A 21,034-nucleotide genomic window follows, 5' to 3' on the forward strand; every position below is an offset into this window, starting at 1 on the left:
TGAAACACACAGGTCCTAGAAAGCTAACACGGGAGGAAAGAATGAACAGCGAGTGCCTGGTGCTTTCATACATCATCTAGCCAGAAACGATAGTTTAGTGTTTAATGCCTTGTTTAGGAATGAGGGATTTAAGGTTCAAAATATTAGCTTTCTTCTGACTAAATTGTGAGATATGGTTTGATCCCTGGTACGTCTCATTTGCCCAGGATTGTCCTTTGTGCAACACCCACAAATCAAAGCATCTCAAAGATGACAACTTGATTTGGGGTTAGGAGACCAATGTCCAGGTCTTATAAACAAGCTGAATTTGTTATTAAATCTCAAGGAATTCACATGGCCTCTTAGCTCCTTTGTTAACTTAAACAAATAAAGAGACGACAGAACAGTTCTTATCTCTGGAGGATCCGACAGTCCACGCACAGGAGAGGGTCAGCCTGAAGCACTACATTGCATTTCTTTGCAAGTATATATGGTACCAAGTCTAGAAATTTGGTTTTGCCTTTTTGTATTTTATGTGTACGAGTGTTTTCCCTGAATGTAAGTCTGTGTGCCACATGCATGCCTGGTGTCTGAGGAGGCCCCAGGAAGGCCCGGGAACTCCCGGACCTCTAGTTACAGGTGACTGTGAGCCATCGTGTGGTGCTGGGGATTGAATCTGGGTCCTCTGGAAGAGCAGTCAGTGCTCTAAATTGTTGTTCCCTCTCCAGCCCTGCTATTTGTTCTTTTGAGATAAGGTCTCAGTTTGTAGCCTGGGTTAATTTCAAACTCACGGCAATCCTCCTATCTCAGTCTCCTAAGTGCTGGGATTATTGGTTAACTCCAGGAACTTTTAAATGCGGCTTTCGAGGTCTGTGAATTTAACAAAATCCCCAGAACCATGCTATTCTACCTGCATAGCCCGCAACCCTGAACCACAAATCTGCAAACTTCTTTGCAACTGATCCTGTAATGGCAGAACCTTCATCTCGCCTTTATTATTTACCACAGCCCTGCATTATCTTTAAAGTGATAAGACTTTGGACCTTGACTGATTCATCCCTCTTTAGGCACCCAGGGGTCGCCTGATTGCTAGAGGTCACCATATAGTGCAGATAACTGAGTGGTAAAGTACACTACAGCCCAGAACTCCGGAACTCAAGCCATCCCCCTGCTTCAGCCTCTCTAGCAGTTGAAATTACAGGCACACACCACTGTACCTGACTCTAGTACAACACTTACTGCCAAATTACCACTATGTTGGATGTACTTTCTTTTTGAGCTCTGGTTTGCCTTTAACTGTGGTCATCACTCTGTCATCCAACACCTTGAGCCCCTTCAGATAGAAATATAGATTTTTGTCTCCTGTGTTGTTATCAGCACCGATTTTCATTGTGGCTACTGGAAGACCCAAAGAAATAAAAACTTTCACATTGGAAGACACAACTTGACTCAATTTGGATATCAGGATGTAGTTCAAAGAAAAAAGTCCAAGTCTGGGAATTTTTACACTATACCATTTTACTGCAACCTATACATCCTGTCCTGAGCAACAAATCCAACGAGTACATGATAGAAAGGAAAACTACAAGAAATATAAAAGCAAAACAATCTTCTTTCATAATAAACTACTGAAAATATTAAGTAAAAGAATATGAGACTATAACACAACAGAATGAGGATTTTTATTTTACAAATGAAAATGCAAAAAAAGTGGACTAAACTGACTCTCCACCAAATCTGATTTCATACCTTAGAGTTGACCTTTGCCAGTTTATCAGTGGATTCCCTGAGGAAGAAGCACAGGCTAAATTTAGCCACCATGACAGCAATGACTGGCAGAGAAAAGGATTACATTGCTGTTCCAATTTCTTTTTCTTCTTGGAAACACACTCCATGGCCATGTGGAGAATTGAAGGTTCTGCTTCAGTCTTCACAGTGTGATTCCACGTCTCTGGGAGAAGTTAAGCTAGGATATCCCTTGCAATAGCATACAAAGTCCTTACTTTTGTCACATCTGTTACCTTTAGAGAATATTCTGAATGAGCAAGTGAAGCTCCCATTGCAACAGAGGAATTTCTGCAATAGAAACAACAAAGACCAGATAGATAACCGCATCAGTTGTGAAATACACCCCTCCTTAACTTTACAGACTCATTCATGGCTCAAGAACAGGTGAAGGTCAAGGATGCTGGACTACCATACTTGAAATTTTCATTAATTAATGACTTGAAAAATCTAGTAGCTAAATCTACCAGGCAGGAAATTGGATTTTATATCTGAAAATGTACATGCTAAGGTCTTCCTTTTTTTATGTTGAATCCCTGCTCACCCACCAGTAAATGAGATGACTCAATTAAGTTGTAGGAATTCCCTAGGGTATTGAAAAAAACATAGTAGTTTAAAGTCCTTAATGGTAATAAAATTTCAAAACAACTGCAAGTAAAGAGCAAAGGTAAATGGAGACTATTTACAGTAGGAGAGATAAAGTGGTCCTGAAGCTGCCCTGTACCAATTATTAACTTAGTAAAGGGCACGTAGAGAACTAGTACATGTGAGTAGATGACTCACTGGATACTTTACTGCTGAGTTAATTTACAAAGTTCTTACGCCCAGCAATGCTTGAATTAGGAAATCACTTCCACTGAACTAAGTGTCTCTTAGTAGGCCCGCAGACTAGATATAGCCATAAAAATGGTGACGGCCAGCATGACTCAGCAAAGGCTATGAAGGTTCACTTATATTCCCAAGTTACTGTTTATTTCTGGCAGAACAACAATCATTTTAGAAATATTTTTCACCTGAAAAACACAATACTTACTAATCACAGCAATTTATTATTTAATAATGACATTAACTAAGGTTTTCTTATTTAAGCAACCAAAGATTCCATCCTCTCCTGTATGTAAAGAATATATTTGTACCGGAACTTCATTCCTGAGTCTCGAGAAGATCGAGCAGAACAGTGGAATTCTGTAGCACCTGAACCCTCAAGAATCCTCTGCAGATTTTTATCTGTTATGCCACCTCCTGTTACAAAGAAAAAGTAATACATTAAGTGGAACAGAATATCACATGAAAGTTAAATATATATAAATTCTTATTTTACACAAAATATTCATTCTAAATATTTCCACATTTCAAAAATTACTGTCTCTAAGCTAATATGGGGTCAGAAGACAAGTGAACAAGATCTACGCTACAGACTCAGGAGAACTTGTGAGGACGGAGCTTATAAAGAAAACCCACTTACCCCTTGGCTTACGTCACAATGCTCTATACATTACTGAGTTTGGATTTTAAAATCTATCTGGACAAGGAAAATCTTCAGCACTCCATCATTACTTTCCCCTCAGTGTATACACAGAAAGTTCAAGATAGGTGTAAGGGAAAAGCTACAAAGGCATCAGAAACATATCCCTAACAGAGGACCTGTAGCACTTTGCTCCAGTCCAGGGTTTTTTTTTTGTTTGATTTTTGCTTTTTGAGACAGGGTTTCTCTGTGGCTTTGGAGCCTGTCCTGGAACTAGCTCTTGTAGACCAGGCTGGTCTCGAACTCACAGAGATCCGCCTGCCTCTGCCTCCCGAGTGCTGGGATTAAAGGCGTGCGCCACCATCGCCTGGCTCAGCCCAGGGTTTGAAGAACATATTGACTCTACTGGAAATGAGACTAAGCAAACTATTTACAGCTTGTTCATCCTAAGATTAACTCTGTTTCATTTCACTGACAAATTTAACTTTTTAAAAAAATATCACCGGGCGGTGGTGGTGCACGCCTTTAATCCCAGCACTCGGGAGGCAGAGGCAGGTGGATCTCTGTGAGTTCGAGGCCAGCCTGGTCTACAAGAGCTAGTTCCAGGACAGGAACCAAAAGCTACGGAGAAACCCTGTCTCGAAAATAAAAAAAAAAAAAAAAAAATGTAGCCATGGGGGCTGGAGAGATGGCTCAGAGGTTAATAGACTGCTATTCCGGAGGTCCTGAGTTCGATTCCCAGCAACCACATGGTGGCTCACAACCATCTGTAATGAGATCTGGTGCCCTCTTCTGGCCTGAGGGCATACATGGAGGCTGAACACTGTGTACATAATAAATAAATAAATCTCAAAAAAAAGTAGCCAAATATTTTATGACATTCATTTAATAATCTTTAATATATATAACAGCCATACTCTGAACTCATTTCGGTAATTATAAATATGAAATTATTTATTTTCATATTCTGATAAAGAAAATATATTCAAAACATTTAAGATGGTATTAGCTAGGTACTTTGTACTTTAAGCTGTGTTTTTACTACACTTCTTCAGACTCATTAGCTTGGCTTTTTGTTGTTGTTGTTGTTGTTAGTGCTATCCATGTTGCTGAACCCTTAAAAAGTGGAAAGAACAAGTCAGGCACAGTGGTGAACATCTCTAATCTCAGCACTTGAGGCTATGGCAGGATGATATAAAGTTTGACCAGCCTGGGCTATATAACAATACCCTGTCTGTGTATCTGTCTCCTTCGGCAGCTATATGGCATCTCTTTGACTCTGCCTACTCTTTTATCTCTGTTCGGATATTCCACATGGCTTTGCTCTGCTAAGTCATTGGCCAAAACAGCTTTATTCATCAACCAATAAAGCAGCACATATACAGAAGGACATCCCACATCATCTCCCCTTTTCTGTCTCATTAAAAAGGAAAGTTTTAACTTTAACATAGTAAAATTATATAAACACAACACTTATTAATCAAGAATTATAGTTATAATATTTAGTTATTAACATTTAGCAAATTAAGGAAAATATTCTATCATATATCCCATCTTTGTAGGTCTAAAGTTTTATATCTAATTTATCTTTTATCATAACTAAGGAAAACTAACTATCTGTCTTTAACTCTTCAAAGACCCCAGAAGGACATAATATTACCTAAGTTAACAGGAAGTGCATTGTAAGAAACTTACAAAACTCTAGAATTGGTAGAGACATTTCATTGCCTGGACAGTCGCCCAAAGTTCTTCTGTAACGTTGGAGCATTCATCTTCAGCCTGCAGGCCCATACTATCCAGCAGATTTTAACATGAAACAGGAAATTTAAGATCTGTCTGCCTTATAATGGCAAAGTTCACTAGATGCTTTCTTCTGTGTCCTGGCATTTTTTTCTGTGAAGCAGCAACACCTTCTTTAGGCAAGCCCAGCAGTGATTTTTTTTATGGGTCCTACATGTCCAGTTTATACAGCATACCATCAAGCAGTCCATACAAGAAACTGAATGGCTAACAAACTCCATAAGGAGCCTCTCTGATGCCAATCATCCTCTTGAAAAAAAACTGGTGCTGCCAGGAGATGTGTCTCATTGTCATGAAAAAAAATCTAAGTTCTTAAAACATTGTAAATGCCATATTCTATAAGTCTTTGAAGTATTGAAGATTATATAATTGAAATATATGTCTGTATATCTAGAAAACCTATCTAACATGACTACAGGTTTGACTATTATAAATGACTACCTATTTATCTGAAATTTTTAATTATACATTACATTTTTAAATGAGCTGTCTAAACATAAATCTTAACCAGGAGCAGAAATATATATACACAGTGTAACAAAATTAGCCTTAAATATGTATCAATAGACCAAGATCCATACCAATGCAAAGTATCCAACTATATATCATATCCCCCCCCCTTTTTTTTTAGAAATTTATTGTGACCATTAATCACTTATAATCAACCCCCTTCAAATGAAAACAAATATTTATAAACAATAATTTTGGGAATTGGGGTGTAGTTTTCTTCAAACTTCTTCCTGCTATTTGTTGGGCGAAGTATTTTTAGGGTTCACAGAGAACTTTCAGGAGGTCTTATTTCATCAAACCACATTAGCCTGGAAAGAATTTATAGGTTCTCATCTTCTGAGGAAACAAAAACAGAACCTCTTTTCCAAAGCAACATATCCTTAGACACAAATTTTGAAGTTAAGATACCTTTATGTTGGTTTAGCTTAGCAGCCCCCAGTATCTGCAGTCAAAAAATTCAAAGAAAACATAATAATATGCATAATCCAGACTCTCTGTGTATTTTCCATCTTTACGTGGCTTATTTTTCTTTACGCCTTTAATTCATGACTGTCCGTACTCTTCTTTTTTTTTTTTTTTCCTTTTAAATTGCAATACTGTTTGGCCAATAGCTTAAGCATAATTCTGGCTAACTCTTATATCTTAAATTAACCCATTTCTACTAATCTGGGCACTACCTACCACAAGGTGGTGGCCTACTGGTAAAGTTTCAGACAGTTCCAGCAGTCTCCTTTGGCAGCTGCATGTCTTCTCCCTGACTCTGCCTACTCTCTCTCTATCTCTTTCAGCCTGGCACAGAGGACTATTTGTACTCTTCTATGTCACTTCTACTGTCTCTTTAAAGACTTTATTTTTAGTTTTTAAAAACTATTTCTTTCTCTTTATAACTGTCTATACTCTATTTCCTCGCTCTCCCAAGCCTATGTACATTTCTAACACACTGTCTAGAATTCTCCCCAAGCTCTCTGTTTTTAAGTGGATGTAGGTGCCCACACTGGCACACCACTCATTTGCTCTTTCAACACGCTATTTCCATATTAGCAGAAAAAACAGAGAGATAAATACCTGGCATCACCACAATCCTGCCTTTTGCCTGAAAAGGGGGAAAAAGTAAATTTTAGTATCTTTCTCTCAATTGAGATTAATAAGTATATTTTAAAAATGTAAGTTACTACTAATAATTTTTCAATAGTTTTCTCTCTCTTAGGGAAAAGATAGTGGGCAAGAAATATGTTCAGTATTATAAGCTTTTTCTAGAAAGATTTTTATTCTATTGCCTTAAAATGTATAGTATTATAAACATAAAAATAAACTTTATAATCACACCACCTTAAGAAAAATCTTACTGGAAAAATCACAGAAAGTTTGGTATGCAGAAGAATGAAAATAGGTGCATATAAAATTTTAGCAGAAAGGACAATATAACATAATTGAAGTTATGGTAGTGAGAGTGGAAAGAGGGGAATCCACTCAAATATTGCCTCATTAACTAAATATCAACAGAATAAAGCCATACATTCATTTAATTGAAAATATACGAATTAATTTAATTTCTGACATTATCATATGGCTTATCCATCCTCCTACGTCTTTCCAGAAAATCCTTCTTCTCCCATAGCTGCCCTTCTAAAGCCTTCTCACCTATTAAAATCATATGTAAGCCCCTCATTCTAACTATCTCTTTGAGTTATATTTCTTTGCTAACACACACACAAGAATATGGTTATGTGCACATTTTTTTGTTGGCTTATTTGCCCCAGGAACTAAATGTAAGAGAGAAGAGAGGAATTTATCCCTTTGACATGGTAAACAAAGAAAGTTCCTATTGGCATGGAACTTTAAACATTAAAAGAAGATGAAACAGATAAACAATATTTGTATAATAAAATTTCAGATAGCGAGTACAATGGAGGTAAAATATAGTCAGGTAATAAAATAGGGACGGAGAGGAAGGGGTGATTTCACAAAATTACTAACTGTTAGAAAAATTAACTGGAGCAAAGATGTATCATGTTCTCAAATACATGAGAGCAAAGCATCCATAAAACATTGACTATCTAAGAAGTTGAAATGATCTTAGAAGGAGGAAAAGTCACATTTATTTGTTTCTTACAAATGAAAGCTTTCTAAAATAAAGACAAATATTTTTAAGAGATAAAGATTATCATACTTTTTGTCCTTCTATAAAAGATTACTTAGAATAATATATTTACCTAACACTATCAGAGGTGGTTAAAAAAATACACAAAACACTGAGCATCAGTAATAATCTGAAAAACAAAACCTTATGGTATAGTTTGAACATGAAATGACCCCCACGGGCTTGGCTGCCACCTAAAAGACTTTGGGGAAATGACTGTATCGTGAGGACTCTAACTTCACGAATGGAATAATCCTCTGATGGATTAAAAATCTGGATAGACGCCCAGACTGCACCCCTCCTTGGGCTTCATATTCTGGCCTACAACTTTGGAAGAAGGCGCTGGCTTTACGGGAGGCCATGACCAGCAGAAAACTTCTGCTGCACTAGGTGCCATGCTGTACCAGGAATCCCAGATGCCAAGCACTTCCCCAGAACTTCAGAGACTACACAGGCACTTGGAATAGAAAAGGCAACGTTGGCACCCAAAACTTCATAAGTTTAGCAGACCACAAAAACACCAGCAGAGATACCCTACTGGAACTGAAGACTTGCTAGTCACTAGAACCCTTGGACACTTAGACCAGAAGATCAGGGAAGAAACAAAAACCAAGTGTTGGGACTTTGGACCCCCAGACCCTGAATTTTCTATGACCCTTTGCCTGCCAGGGTAGACAGATTGCTTTCCTGTGCTAGCAGCTGCTCTGAGCAACCAATGCTTGCAGCTGCTGAGCACGTGACCCTGAGGCAGGAGAGTGGTTTCTGGTGGCTTGCAGCTGAAGGATTCTGAGAGCTAGGGCGTGGACAATGGTCAGGGAAGGCACTATAATAAGCTGCCCAGGAACACAATAAAGTTGGCATTCTTGGCGTTCTTGTTTCAAGAATGACCCGTGTCTCTGTCTATATGTGTGTATTTTAATCGCCAGGTGGTTCCCCCAACTCAGACACCACCTTCCCTACTGCAGTACACGTAGTACAGGCACTACAGGACCATAGCAGTACGGACATTACACCAAGGAACAAAACAGCCATCCAATAAAGGCAGACACAGGCATTGACACCTAGACCTATAATCAACCCAAACCCAGATGCCCAAATGCCAGTGTAATAATGTATTTATTGCCTGTATATATTTTATATAGTTATTATACTTATTCTATATAGCTTTTTTATATAACCTTTATTTTACTTACTTACTTACTTATTTATTTATTTATTTAGGTTTTTCGGGACAGGGTTTCTCTGTGGTTTTTGGAGCCTGTCCTGGAACTAGCTCTTGTAGACCAGGCTGGTCTCGAACTCACAGAGATCCGCCTGCCTCTGCCTCCCAAGTGCTGGGATTAAAGGTGTGCGCCACCACCGCCCGGCCCCTTCTTTATTTTAGACAAAAAAAAGGAGGGGGGAATGCAGTAACATTTTGTTTATACTATAACAAAGTTTGCCTCAAGATCAGAGGGTGGAGCTAGCCACTAGTTAACCATAGAGGTCTGAAGGTCTGTACAGACAGATATGAAGTGATGTGGCTGCATAGAGAGAGGAATATTAGGTGGGAGGAGAAAGAGGTCGGTCCCCTTTCAGATGAGGAGTTAACAAGGTAAGAGTTGGCTGTGGCTTGCTCCTTTCTCTCTCTGACCTTTCAGCATTTGCACTAATATCTGGCTCCAGGTTTTTATTATTTGATGTGGGAGGTCCATCTGTCTGTGTGTTGCTTTTCCTAGTTAATGAATAAAGAAACTGCCTTGGCCTGTTGATAGGGCAGAACTTAGGAAAGCGGGGAGAAAGAACTGAATGCTAGGAGAAAGAAGGGCAAAGCCAGAGAGAAGTCACGGATTCTCCGCCTGAGACAGACACCGGTTAGAATCTTTGCCAGTAAGCCACTGTCATGTGGTGATATACAAACGAATGGAAATGGGCTAAATTAATATAAGAGTTATCCAACAAGAAGCTAGAGCTAATGGGCCAAGAAGTGTTTTAATTAATATAGGTTCTGTGTGGTTATTTTGGTTCTGGGTGGTTGGGACAAACAAGCGGTCCCAGGCCCTCTTCCTCTTCCTACAATTATCAATACCAATTAGAACTCATGCAGCACCTGGCTCACCAACTATGTTTTCTATTCCAAAACATTTTGGGCTTCCCCATAGTCAAAAATTAAACATAAAATGTTGTTTAGCAAGGTTTTCAAAGTTCTACATACTCTTTTCTTCACTTCAAATTCTGTTCATTCTTTAGTACCTTAAGTCATGCCTGCAGAAATAATGCCCAACCCTGACAAGACCTACATGGTGAACAGAGAAACTCTTGCAAACTGTCCTCTGAGCTCCACAGACATGCCATGTGCATGCACACACTAACAAATGTAAAAAGATTTCCAAGAGCAATCTCTGACTGCTCTACAAATCTAGTTTACTCACATCAGAAAACAATCCTAATATATTGATAGTTGGAAAGAATTAAAAAGAACATAAGTTTTAGGATATATATACAGAGATGACAACTGTAAATTTAACAGGGATTCCCCTGCATATACATAGATTGACAGTAAAAAGATGTGGTGTAAAACTCGACAAGACTAATGACAGAGAAAAGGTAAAACTTGCTGTCTATGATTTGATCTGAAGTGCCCTGGTTATTTAAAATACCCATGCAATAAATAAATAAATAAAAATCATATAAATATGTCTCTGGCTCTACTTTTCTTCCATAATCACCAAGTCAGTAATATTCATTTTTATAAACTAGCTGAATAGAACAGAATATTACACTGATAATATATATAGTAAATAGAATGTTCAGAGTAACCACAACCCTCTTGTACCTCATCTATGAGTTGCTTTATTAGAGGCAGTCCTTCAAGTGCTGAACTGTCACATCCGCTGGTCAAAACACGTTCAAATCCCAAAGTCAGGAGGGTCTCCAGAGCTGCCATTGGATCATGAACCATATCAAAGGCTAAAATAAGTAAAACTCATTTGAATTTTGAACTGAAATATCCTCTAATTCAATAGGTTCCAAAATGTAGTGTGTATATATACATAGTATAATATATATTATGTATAATGGTATGCTAGATTTATATTGCCTTACAATAGATAATTATGAAATATTCATAATTTTTATTTAAAATTAGTCAAGGTAAAGTGTTGCGGCTCTACCTCGTCCCACAAGGAAGACGCGCGACACACCGCAGCTCTTCTTGCTAAGCAGTTTTATTCAGGACCTTTTTACAATTATCTCTCTCTTTCTTTCTCTGTCTCTCACTCACTCACTCTCACTCTCCCTTTTCCTCTCTCCTCGGGCAAAACTCTCCCAGCCCTTAAGTAGGCATGGGCAACCAACCCCAGATTGCCAGGTGGGCACTGCCCATAGGACCACGCATAAGCAAGCAGCTGACAATCATTGCGTGATAATAGCATAAGTCAGGCCTAGTTGATATTAGGAGTTGATTATCACAGAGAGCGCTCGCTTTCGGGATCGCAGAGGGCGGAAGCCAGCACCATCAGGGGCGACTCCATGCAGCTCTCTACACATAGCCATCGGGTGTGACTCCACACGGCTCTCTACAGTAAAGCATTTAAACCACAGAAACAAGAAAATGCTACAAATCAGAGTTTCTTCCTTCTTTTCTTTTTGAGACAGGATCTCATCATGTAACTATAAGTATCCTGGAACTCACTATGTAGACCAGGCTAGCCTCAAACTCATAGTGACCCATCCGCCTCTGCCACTAGGGTTCCGGGATTAAGGACATGCACCACCAGGCCTGCTCTAAGAGTTCTTTTTTTCATTTCTAAGGGTTCTTTTTATTTTTTAAGAGTCAGAGTTTGCCAGTACAAAACTCTGCATGCCACCGGTAATAGGCACGGCCATTTTATCAGCACACATTTCAATAGGAGCATTTACTTGGACAAAGAGAAGACGTGACAAGTTTCAAATTTTCAGTAATCACAAGTGTTTCTCTTTAAAATGAAACTTAAAATTTTAATTTTAAAGTAACTATTAAGTTTCTACAGGTAACATTTAGCTATGACAATGCTGTAAATGTGGTCACATCTGGAAAAGTGTTCAAAGGCCGCAGACAAACTATACTGCAGAAACGGCACATTATACTCGCCTGTCCCAGGAGAAACCTGGCCTCACTCTCACAATCACTGAGTGGTTTGTACTAGATCATTTGCCTGATACACTCAAGACTCATAGCTGATTGTTTTCAACAGACAACACGAGGTTTCGATTCTCTTCTACTAAGATACTTCCTTTCTTGAGTCAGGCATGGAGGCACAGGCTTGTAATTCTAGCACTCAGGAGACAAGGCAGGAGGATTCCAAGTTCAGGAGAAGGGAGGAAGGAGAGAGGAAAGGTTAAATGGAGAGGAAAGGGATGGGTCTTCTCTCTTCAGAACAATAAGAGAAGTGGCCTAGGAACCTTAAAAAAGAAAACCTACTTCTGCTTTGGTGCTCGGCACTAGTATAAGATACAGAATTCTAGTCTATGGAGATGAGGTACTATGGGTCCTGGGGACACCCTTTACTGGACATAGGCAGCTGCTGTAGTTCACAGGTTTTCCTGCTTTGGTGCCATCACTTTCCCAACAGTGGTTATACTGCCTTATTAAATAAACAAGCGGGCAAAAAGTGGAACCAAGAACACTATTAAAACACAATTTTTATTTCTATAAATCGTGAAAATATTTCTGTTAGACTTATTAGAGAAAGATTAAGAAATAGAAATTTGAAGTCATCTTTTAAAAGTTTAAATTTTTTAAATATATTCTATGTGACTGCTTCATTTTTTAAAACTATTAAGAATGACAAAATTTAAACTACTTTTTCAGATAAATGTTCACTAATTTAAAAATCTTTTTGGTGTGCCTGGCATCAAGATACTGACAGAATAATGTCTTTTATTGCCTTTATTTTTTTTTTAAAGAAACATTGCTAATACCAAATCAAGACAAAAGTTTCTGGTACTGTCATAAATTTCAAAGGGCAATAAATACTTTAATCTTAATTTCTATACATGGAGACAGATACTGGCAATTCCCTCTAAGCCTATTTAAAAAGAAGAAAAGCATTTAACACTTTCTCAAGTATCACTGTTTGGACTGAAGGCTTCTTTCTTCTCATCTGCAGTGGCAGTGTCTTCTAAACACAGTGACACTTGTCTCTCGGTTTTGCCAAGGCTCAGCAGGACTCAGCCAGATACGGGGGTCATAGCTATTAGCATCTATTCTTCGTGGAAAGTCTGATTCTTGTTCACACATCTACTTTGTCTTCCCACAAGAAGTCTCTATTTGACAAAGCTGACCACACCGCTAGCTCTAGGAATGGTTTTACCTGGCACAAATAAGCCAGGAGGTACACTTCATTTCAATGGCCATGATTTGCTCCTTTTAGGGCTGTATATGATCTAGGGTGATCTAATAAATAGTGAATCTCAGGATTGCTACTAGGTTGGACACATACACTTGCAGGCAATGCTTACTCTCTCCTCAAGTATATGCTACCACCACCTTCTTAACAAGGTTTCATAACAGAGTTTTCAAGTTTTCTAGGCACCGAACACCATTTCCTCATCTATAACTAACTAGTATCACTGTGACACTACAGAAGGGTGGTGCCATCTGGTAAGATCTGAAAACTGACAGCATCTAACAAACCTATCAGAGCAGAAATGACTCACCTCGGTGAAAAGTGACTGGCAGAGGACGGCAGAGAGCTATAAAAGACAGGCATGCAACAGGAGGAGGCTCATTATCATTTGTGGAATTCTCCTTGGGTAAAACTTTTATATTCTCTTCTGCTAAGATAGTGAACTAAAACAGTAACAAAACGGCAGTCTTATAAATTCAAAAATCCTATCTTTCCTCTAAACTCTGACTTTCATATGAAATATAACTATCTATACCTTAGGGTACCAAACAAAAATTACATGAACTACAAAGACAACATTAAATCAATTACTTGGATACTCTAAGGATCGTCAAGAAAAACTCTGGCCTCATAATGTAGATATTTTGCATTTATCCTCTCCACTTTCTCTCCTCATTATTGACTAGAATACCTTCTCAAGTTTCGGTGTATTGGTTAATGCAATCAATGTAAATTTCTCTTAAACTCTGCAAGAGCAGAACCTGATCTACAACAACAAAGGAGTACCAAGAGGGCTTTGCCACGTATACCCTCTACCCCAAATAGCTAAACAACTTTTTTTTTAAAGATAGGTTAGTTTAAGTATATGCAGGTACGTCTGAAAAATCAATTTTGTATTTTTTTTCTGCATCAGGAGAGTGTGTATATGTGCTAGAGGCTTTTACACCTCAGCTACAAATTCTTACCCACAAGAGACATGCACAGCTCTTTGTCAATGTGTCCATCTTCAGTCAATGCCCCAAATACCAAGCCATCAGCACCATAAAGCTTGGCAAGACGAATGTCAGCCTTCATCACTTCAATTTCACGATCTGAATATAAAAAATCACCTCCCCGTGGTCGAATCATGACAAAAACTGGAATCTGGACACTTTGTTTTACTACTTGAAGAATACCTTTAAGAAAGAAGCAGACTAAAGTTCAACTATAAGCTAAGAAATCTGGAGAAGTTATTAAACTATTATTGGTCATATATAGTTATTCTTATCTATCATTTCCAAAGGAAAAGAGCTGAAGAATCAGAGGATGATACAAAGGGAAGGAGGCCTATGGGGAATGGAGGCAGCCTTGAGTGAATGTGTAAAGAACGATGAAGTTCTTAGTGAATGTGTGTTATTAACAAGGACCAAAGCTTCAGACCCATGGCAATTGACAAAGCCTTCCTCTGGGTGAGGCTCAGAGGCATGGCAAAGCCCTCCTCTGGTTCAAGTTGAGCATTTACAAATGACTGACCAATGAGTGTAAAAACTAGCAACTGCAGCTTCCTCCTCCCAGATGATTGCACCCTAAGACTGCTCCCTACAGAGACACAAGGGGAGACCAGCTCACTCCTCTAGCTGCGCTGTACCCAAGGAACACGCTGAGGCTCCAGGATGCTGCACTGTAGGTACCACTCCACCAGAATAAGCACGATTCATCCATCCCAGCTTCTCTGTGTGTGCGCGCGCGCGCGCGCAAGCCAAGGGATAGAAAGCAAAGCAGAAGGGCTGAAGATACTTAAAAGCACTTGTCAGCTGATATAATAAAAACAATTTACCTTCCAATCTCTTGAGGTTGAGGACAAAAATATGTTTAACTAAAAATATGTTTAATTAAAACCTTTGATGATGTGATTTACAACTATAAGTATTTCTACTTGGTAGCATGGTCTTCATTTACTTAACATAACATTAAATAATCAGTTGTTGCTATCTCTGTACGAGAAATTTGGTGGAAAGAAAAGATTCTTACCCATGCTGGGTGTGGTTCCTCCCTCCAATAAGCCAGCACATAGTTCAATCCGACCAGCACCTTTTTAAAAAACATATTTATTTAAAGTTCCTATGATAAGACAACTGTTTATCTAAATATAAAAAGAACCTGAGAGCTTAACAAAGAAATCAAAATATAAAATTAGAGTAAAAATATTTTAAAACTCAATTGTATTCTACAACCCTCATTGTGTTACTGATAGCCAAATAAAGAGTTAACTCAAGTTAAGCCAGTTCTCTTAAAATTTGTATTAGAGGCCGGGCGATGGTGGCGCACGCCTTTAATCCCAGCACTCGGGAGGCAGAGGCAGGTGGATCTCTGTGAGTTCGAGACCAGCCTGGTCTACAGAGCTAGTTCCAGGACAGGCTCCAAAGCCACAGAGAAACCCTGTCTCGAAAAACCAAAAAAAAAAAAAAAAAAAAAAAAAAAAAATTTGTATTAGAGTTGCCGTGCACAAGGAACAAAGACATTATTGGATAGAAAATAGTAGGATGTTAACTCTCAACCAATAAGAAAGTAACATCAATTTTTGAAAACATTCCTTATTACTCTAAGTTTTAAAACAAAACAAAGCAGTTAATTTGTAGTAGCTATCAAGATAATTTCAAGATGAGGTGAATACTGATAGCAAAAAAAAAAAACAAAACCTGTCAAACTATTGGGGTCATGTTACAAAAAAGGTCTCAGGGACAAGGCTCTCACTAACCAAAGACAGGATATTTTAAGCATTAACAAACAAAATAACTATGATAAATTAAAACACACGTCTAAATCTAGTTTTATAATGTTAAAACAACTCATTGGAGGGTAGCAAACAGATGTGTTATTCTGGAAATCAGAGAACAAAGAAGGCAGTCTTTCTCCCTTCCTCTCATACTAACAAAATTTCAACACAACCAAATGATAAAAAAGCTGTTCTTTCTAATTGTATACTAGACACTAAATAAATAAATAAATAAATAAATATTAAGCAGGGCGTGATGGTATACACCTGTAATTCTAGGGCAGAAAGATTGTCATGAGTCAAGGTCAGCCTCAACTACAAGTTTGTAGTGGTATCCTATGTCCCTTCAAAAACAAAAGAACAAACAAAATTCAACCAAATATATATATATTTATGAATATACACACATATTATATTAACAAATGACTGGAAAACTTATAAAGATAGATCAGTTTGGTAACACCTGAATCCACTGAACAATCTTAACATTATACCCATGCACACACACAAAGAAAAACACAAGATGTCCTCCTAATGTAATACAACAGGATACTGCCTATAAAGCAATTTTTAAAAATTATTTTTATTTCTAAATTTTTATTTTAATTTTGATGTTTTGAAACAGGGTCTCTCTCTATAGCCCTGGCAATTCTAGAATTTGCTGTGTAGAGTAGACTTGCCTCAAACTCATAGAGATCTGCTTGTCTTCATCTCCTGAGTGCTGGGGTTAAAGACATGTACCACCTTGCCCAGCTTATTTAATTTTATATGTATGAGTATTTTGCCTGAACGTCTGTGTACCATGTGTATGTATGCCTGCTGCACAGAGGCCAGAAGAGGACATCGGATTCCCTGGAACTGAACCACCACGAGGGTGTAGGAACTGAACCCATAGCCTCTGAAAAAGCACCCAGTGTGTGTAACCAATGAGCCATCTCTCCAGCCCTATGAAACAATTGTATTAAAGCTCAATTCTGAATTGGACTTTAAACTCAACAGGGAATAGAGAGATTAGAAAAGAATATCAAATGGCACCACTTACATAGTCAGCAAAATTGGGACTGTGGTGCTCTGAGTGATGAACATCACAGTGCATCTAACAAATAACTATGGGAAAAGAGAAAAAGAAACCTTTTTAAAAAAAACGAGGAAATCATAAAGTATGGTAGTACATGTCTGCAATCCTAGCACTTGAAAAGCTTAGGCAAGATGATCACAGTTCGAGGTCACCCTGGGTTACACAAAGACTCTCAAAACAGCCAAGAATAAGAGATGTAGCTTTAGTAATACAGCACCCAGCATGTACAAAGCCCTGGGTTCAATTCCCCCAGGGCAAGGGGGATTACCTGTTACAGCAATGATCAGCCCTTCATTCCTTTTTATTGCCATGAAGGGATTTTACATTTTCAAAGGTTTCCAGAAATCAGCAAGGACTGACAATAATCAAATGTGTCCAGAAAAACTGAAAACACGTAAATTGCTCCCTACCAAAAACGTCTGCTGAAAACTACTGACCATGACTTAAAAATGGTTGAAGTTTATAATGATTATCTTTCATTGTCAATTTGATTAGATTTGGAGTCATCTCTGAGGGAGCTTCCAGAGCAGCTTGACTGAGGAGGAAAGACCCACACTGAACATGGGTGGCACTAATTCATGGCCGGAATCCCAGAACCAAAACAGAAAGAGGAAGCCAACTGAGCATTAGCGTCCACTTGTCTGCTTCCTGGCTGCAGACACAATGGGATCAGCTGCCCCAAGCTCTGCGCCATGCCTTCAGAGCCACGATGGACTGAATCCCTCTAACTGTGAGCCAACATAAACTCTTCCTTCTTTAAGTTTCTTTTGCCCGGTAATCTGTCACAGCAAATTTTAACTACCAAAAAGTTGTTAAAATTATTTTTCTGATCTTGAGATGATGGAAATGCTTATGCTTCTCACAAAAAAACAAAATTAGAACACAAAACAAAACAGCACCTATGGTAAAAAGATAAGACCTCTAAAACCATCTAGAATTTTCATTCTTCAGCACTGGGGATTGATTACACATGCTACAGTGCTTTGCCACTGAACTACTTGCTCAGTCCCCTGTATTTTAAACTATTTTAAATTCTTAAATTTGTGTCAAGTTCAATAAAAAAAATCATGTTAATGAGTAAGGAGGATTATAGATGCTTGCCATAAAATGTGACCTCCTTGGGGAAATGAGGATATTAGACAGTAATCTTCCAATAAATTTTTGGTTTTGCCTTACTTTCTAAAGCCAAGGTTTCCCCATCTAGCTCAAGCTGGTCTCCAACTTTCAACCCTCATGACCTCAAGCTTCTCTGTGCTAGGATCATAAGCACGTGTCGCCACGCCACGCTCTTCAGTAGGTTTTCTAGTTAGTTGCTTCTGAAAGGACTGTTACTGTCCAAGGGATGACAAGGGCTTTATTTTTTTTAATGATGTTTCACTCTATAGCCAGAACTGACTTCACAGCGATCCCATCAGTCTCAGCCTCCCAAGTGCCCAGCTTGGCCAGGGGATTTTGGAGGTCAGTTCATAGGACTCATTCTCAGACCCTAAAAAGGTTGTCAACCACTGTTCATTATCTAGTCTCCCTTACCTCCTCTTTCTGCATTCATGGCCGACTCCACCGAGTCTACACACACTTCCATAAGAAATCCATTTGGTGCTCCTAAAGGGTACAAACAACAGAAATTCTTGAAGGAACTAGCGATTCATGCCAATTTTCCACTAACACTTCTGTTTTTGTGCCTGAATGTGCAACAGAGAAACAAACACACGTACTAAGACCCATCCACGTGGTAAAATGCCACACTCATTCAAATCGGTGAGTCCATACTATGAAACAGATATACAGACATACGCAAAAGAAGCCAAAGTGAAACAATTTTTAGTATATAGTAAATGTGAAATTAAATCTTCCTAAACCACAGATCTCATCATTGTGTCCCAGCTCAGACTCTCAGAACGTTTCTCAATGCTAACAGTTAAAAAGACTACATATTTAAAATGACTTCGAATCCTGATGCCACCATTTTATTCACTGTGTGGCCCTAGACAAGTTACTTTTCTATAAAGTAGAGGTTTCAATTCCTGACCTCAGAGTAATCACTGAGATAATTTACATAAAGTGTACACCCACTAAACATTATATACACATATATATATGAGACAGGATTTTTCTATGCAATAGTCATAGCTGTCCTGAAACTAGCTCTTGTAGACAGGCTGACCTTGAATTCACAGAGATCCACCTGCCTCATCATTAACATTAATAAACTATATCTTATTTCTTCTTTATGACTTCAGTGTTCCTCAGTCTCCATCTTTGCCAATGAATATACTATCCCAATGATAAAATTCTTCTAGTTTCATCTTCAAATGCTAAACTTCTCCAAGGATCATATCAAGTCACATTTCCATGTTTTTTTCTCCCAAAGTAGAAAGATCTATCTCCTTCTGTATCAAATAACTTATATAATAACTTATATCTCATTCAAACCCTAGTTTCACCTCTTTCGAGATACATATCTGATCTCTACTGGTTGACTTAGTAAGGTCATTATTTAAGAGTTTTGTCTTCCTCTCTCAGCAAGCACAGGAGCTACCATGCTAACAAGTCACCCAAATATACCCTAAAACCTGAATTGCAAATTTACATGTTAATATGAAAAAGAATGGTGTAAACAGCTTTGAGTTTTTCCTGTAAGTTATTTTTAATTAAAGATTTGAATGCTGGAGCCTAGGAAACGGCTCAGTGGGTACAGCCATTTACTGTGCAAGCCTGACAACCCAAGTTCATCCCGATGTATTTAAAATTGGAAGAGCTACCACCTCTGTGCTCCACACACTCACTATGCCACATGTACCCACCCCACACAATAACGATCAATACACTCATACTTCATGTATTGCTCTCTTTAAAAATAGTCACCATATTGTGGTACTGGTTACTAATGGGCAGTGAATTTGTAATTGTTTTTACTTTTCTGTATTGCTTGACTTTTTCGACCTAACATTGCTTTAACGATGAAAAATTACTTTGAAAAACACAAATCTGTCACCTCCTAAAATGAAGTTACAATTGTCGTTTATTTAATAAAAGACTATCAGTCCCAAGATTGGGACTCAAATGTTAGCCTATGGCCTTAAATAACAACGCACTAACTCCACAAATCTGATAGCCACATCAACAGTCACACTCACAGGAAAGGACAGGAATGGCTACAAAGACTACAAAAGGGCCCGGGCAACAACGTGTTTCGTAGGGATCAGAAAAGACGTTTGAGGCAGTAGCGCTCAAAGCAAGATACTCCAGGTGGCTTTGGGGACTCTGAGTCTGCGGCTTTACTTGCCTTTTTATACCTTAGCCTCTCACCAATGGAAACGTGTCGGATGGAAGTGTAGGTATGAGAAACCAGCTATCTTCCATTATTAAAGAGATCTGCAAAATCTTCCACATTAAAGAGATTTGCAAAACACAGAGCATTGCCACTTATACCACTTTATTTAGGAATATTTATCCTTCATAAAAGTTATACGTGTTAATATATAATAGGTATATTACGGCTATTTTTTAACTTATCAGTCAATACATACTTTTTAGGACAGTAAGTCCTAAGAAAAACAAACGTGAGAACCGCTGGTTTGGAGAACCAAGAGTTCACTGAGTGGGAAGAGATTTGCCGCGATAGCCAGACCTGGAGGACTCCCGCAGGAAGCAACGAGTCCCGCGTAACCAACCCAAAGGCTGGGCAAACAGACCCCACTAGTCACCGCACGTTTATTATCCACCGCAGCGACAGGGAGGTGGCAGGCGATGGTGCCCTCTTGTGGCCCAAGGGGTTTCGGGGAGTTGGGGGGAACTTGCGGGAAAGCGTGACCCGCCGGGACCCCCAAGAAGCGTGGGGACTCGCGGGAAGCGTCACTGCCTGGGACCCACGAGGAGCTGAGGAACCCACCCGGGGTCGACCCGCACACCACCCCCTGCCTCGTCGCCTTCCGCACCCGCCTTCCCCGACGGCATCCACGCCGGTTTCCGCTCGCAGGAAGCCCCTTTCTTCATGCCTCCCGCCTTCCTCCCTCGCTCGCCTACGGTTTCCACGGAGTCCCCGCGGCTGCGCGAGCCACGGAGGAGGCGCGTTCCCGACGCCCGCGCCCCGTAGAGTCGTAGGCGCAAGTGCAGTGGCCAGCCTCGCGGGGGGGGGGGGGGGAGGGCGGGG

At 39.1% G+C, this 21,034-nt stretch overlaps 1 protein-coding gene across 3 annotated transcripts; it reads right to left on the minus strand.

Moving 5' to 3' along the window:
• Positions 1-1,643: 1,643 nt before the first annotated feature.
• On the minus strand, positions 1,644-21,003 carry Cutc (cutC copper transporter). 3 transcript variants are annotated; one of them, XM_057779320.1, is made up of 9 exons: positions 20,820-21,003; positions 18,412-18,483; positions 15,059-15,118; positions 14,014-14,223; positions 13,359-13,394; positions 10,495-10,598; positions 6,605-6,632; positions 2,901-3,006; positions 1,644-2,055 (listed from the first exon to the last, which is right to left on the minus strand). In XM_057779320.1, the coding sequence occupies exons 1-9, from the start codon at positions 20,875-20,877 to the stop codon at positions 1,941-1,943; spliced, it is 789 nt and encodes a 262-aa protein (XP_057635303.1). In that variant the 5' UTR covers positions 20,878-21,003; the 3' UTR covers positions 1,644-1,940. The 3 variants fall into 3 exon arrangements, with proteins under 3 accessions (XP_057635303.1, XP_057635302.1, XP_057635304.1); XM_057779319.1 differs by having other exon boundaries at positions 10,495-10,628; XM_057779321.1 differs by lacking the exon at positions 13,359-13,394 and having other exon boundaries at positions 10,495-10,628.
• Between the last annotated feature and the right edge of the window lie 31 nt (positions 21,004-21,034).

Source organism: Chionomys nivalis, chromosome 8 (assembly GCF_950005125.1).
Source record: "Chionomys nivalis chromosome 8, mChiNiv1.1, whole genome shotgun sequence".
NCBI classification, from domain to species: domain Eukaryota; kingdom Metazoa; phylum Chordata; class Mammalia; order Rodentia; family Cricetidae; genus Chionomys; species Chionomys nivalis.

What these genes read in the sequence shown, in the direction of transcription:
- Cutc (XM_057779319.1), bottom strand. Translation starts at nt 20,877, where the DNA reads ATGAAGAAAGGGGCTTCCTGCGAGCGGAAACCGGCGTGGATGCCGTCG. An exon ending in GCTGTGCATGTCTCTTGTGG is followed by an intron (nt 13,395 to 14,013) that starts GTAAGAATTTGT and finishes TGTCTTTTATAG; the next exon opens with CTCTCTGCCGTCCTCTGCCA. An exon ending in GACTCAGGAATGAAGTTCCG is followed by an intron (nt 2,056 to 2,900) that starts GTACAAATATAT and finishes TTTCTATTGCAG; the next exon opens with AAATTCCTCTGTTGCAATGG.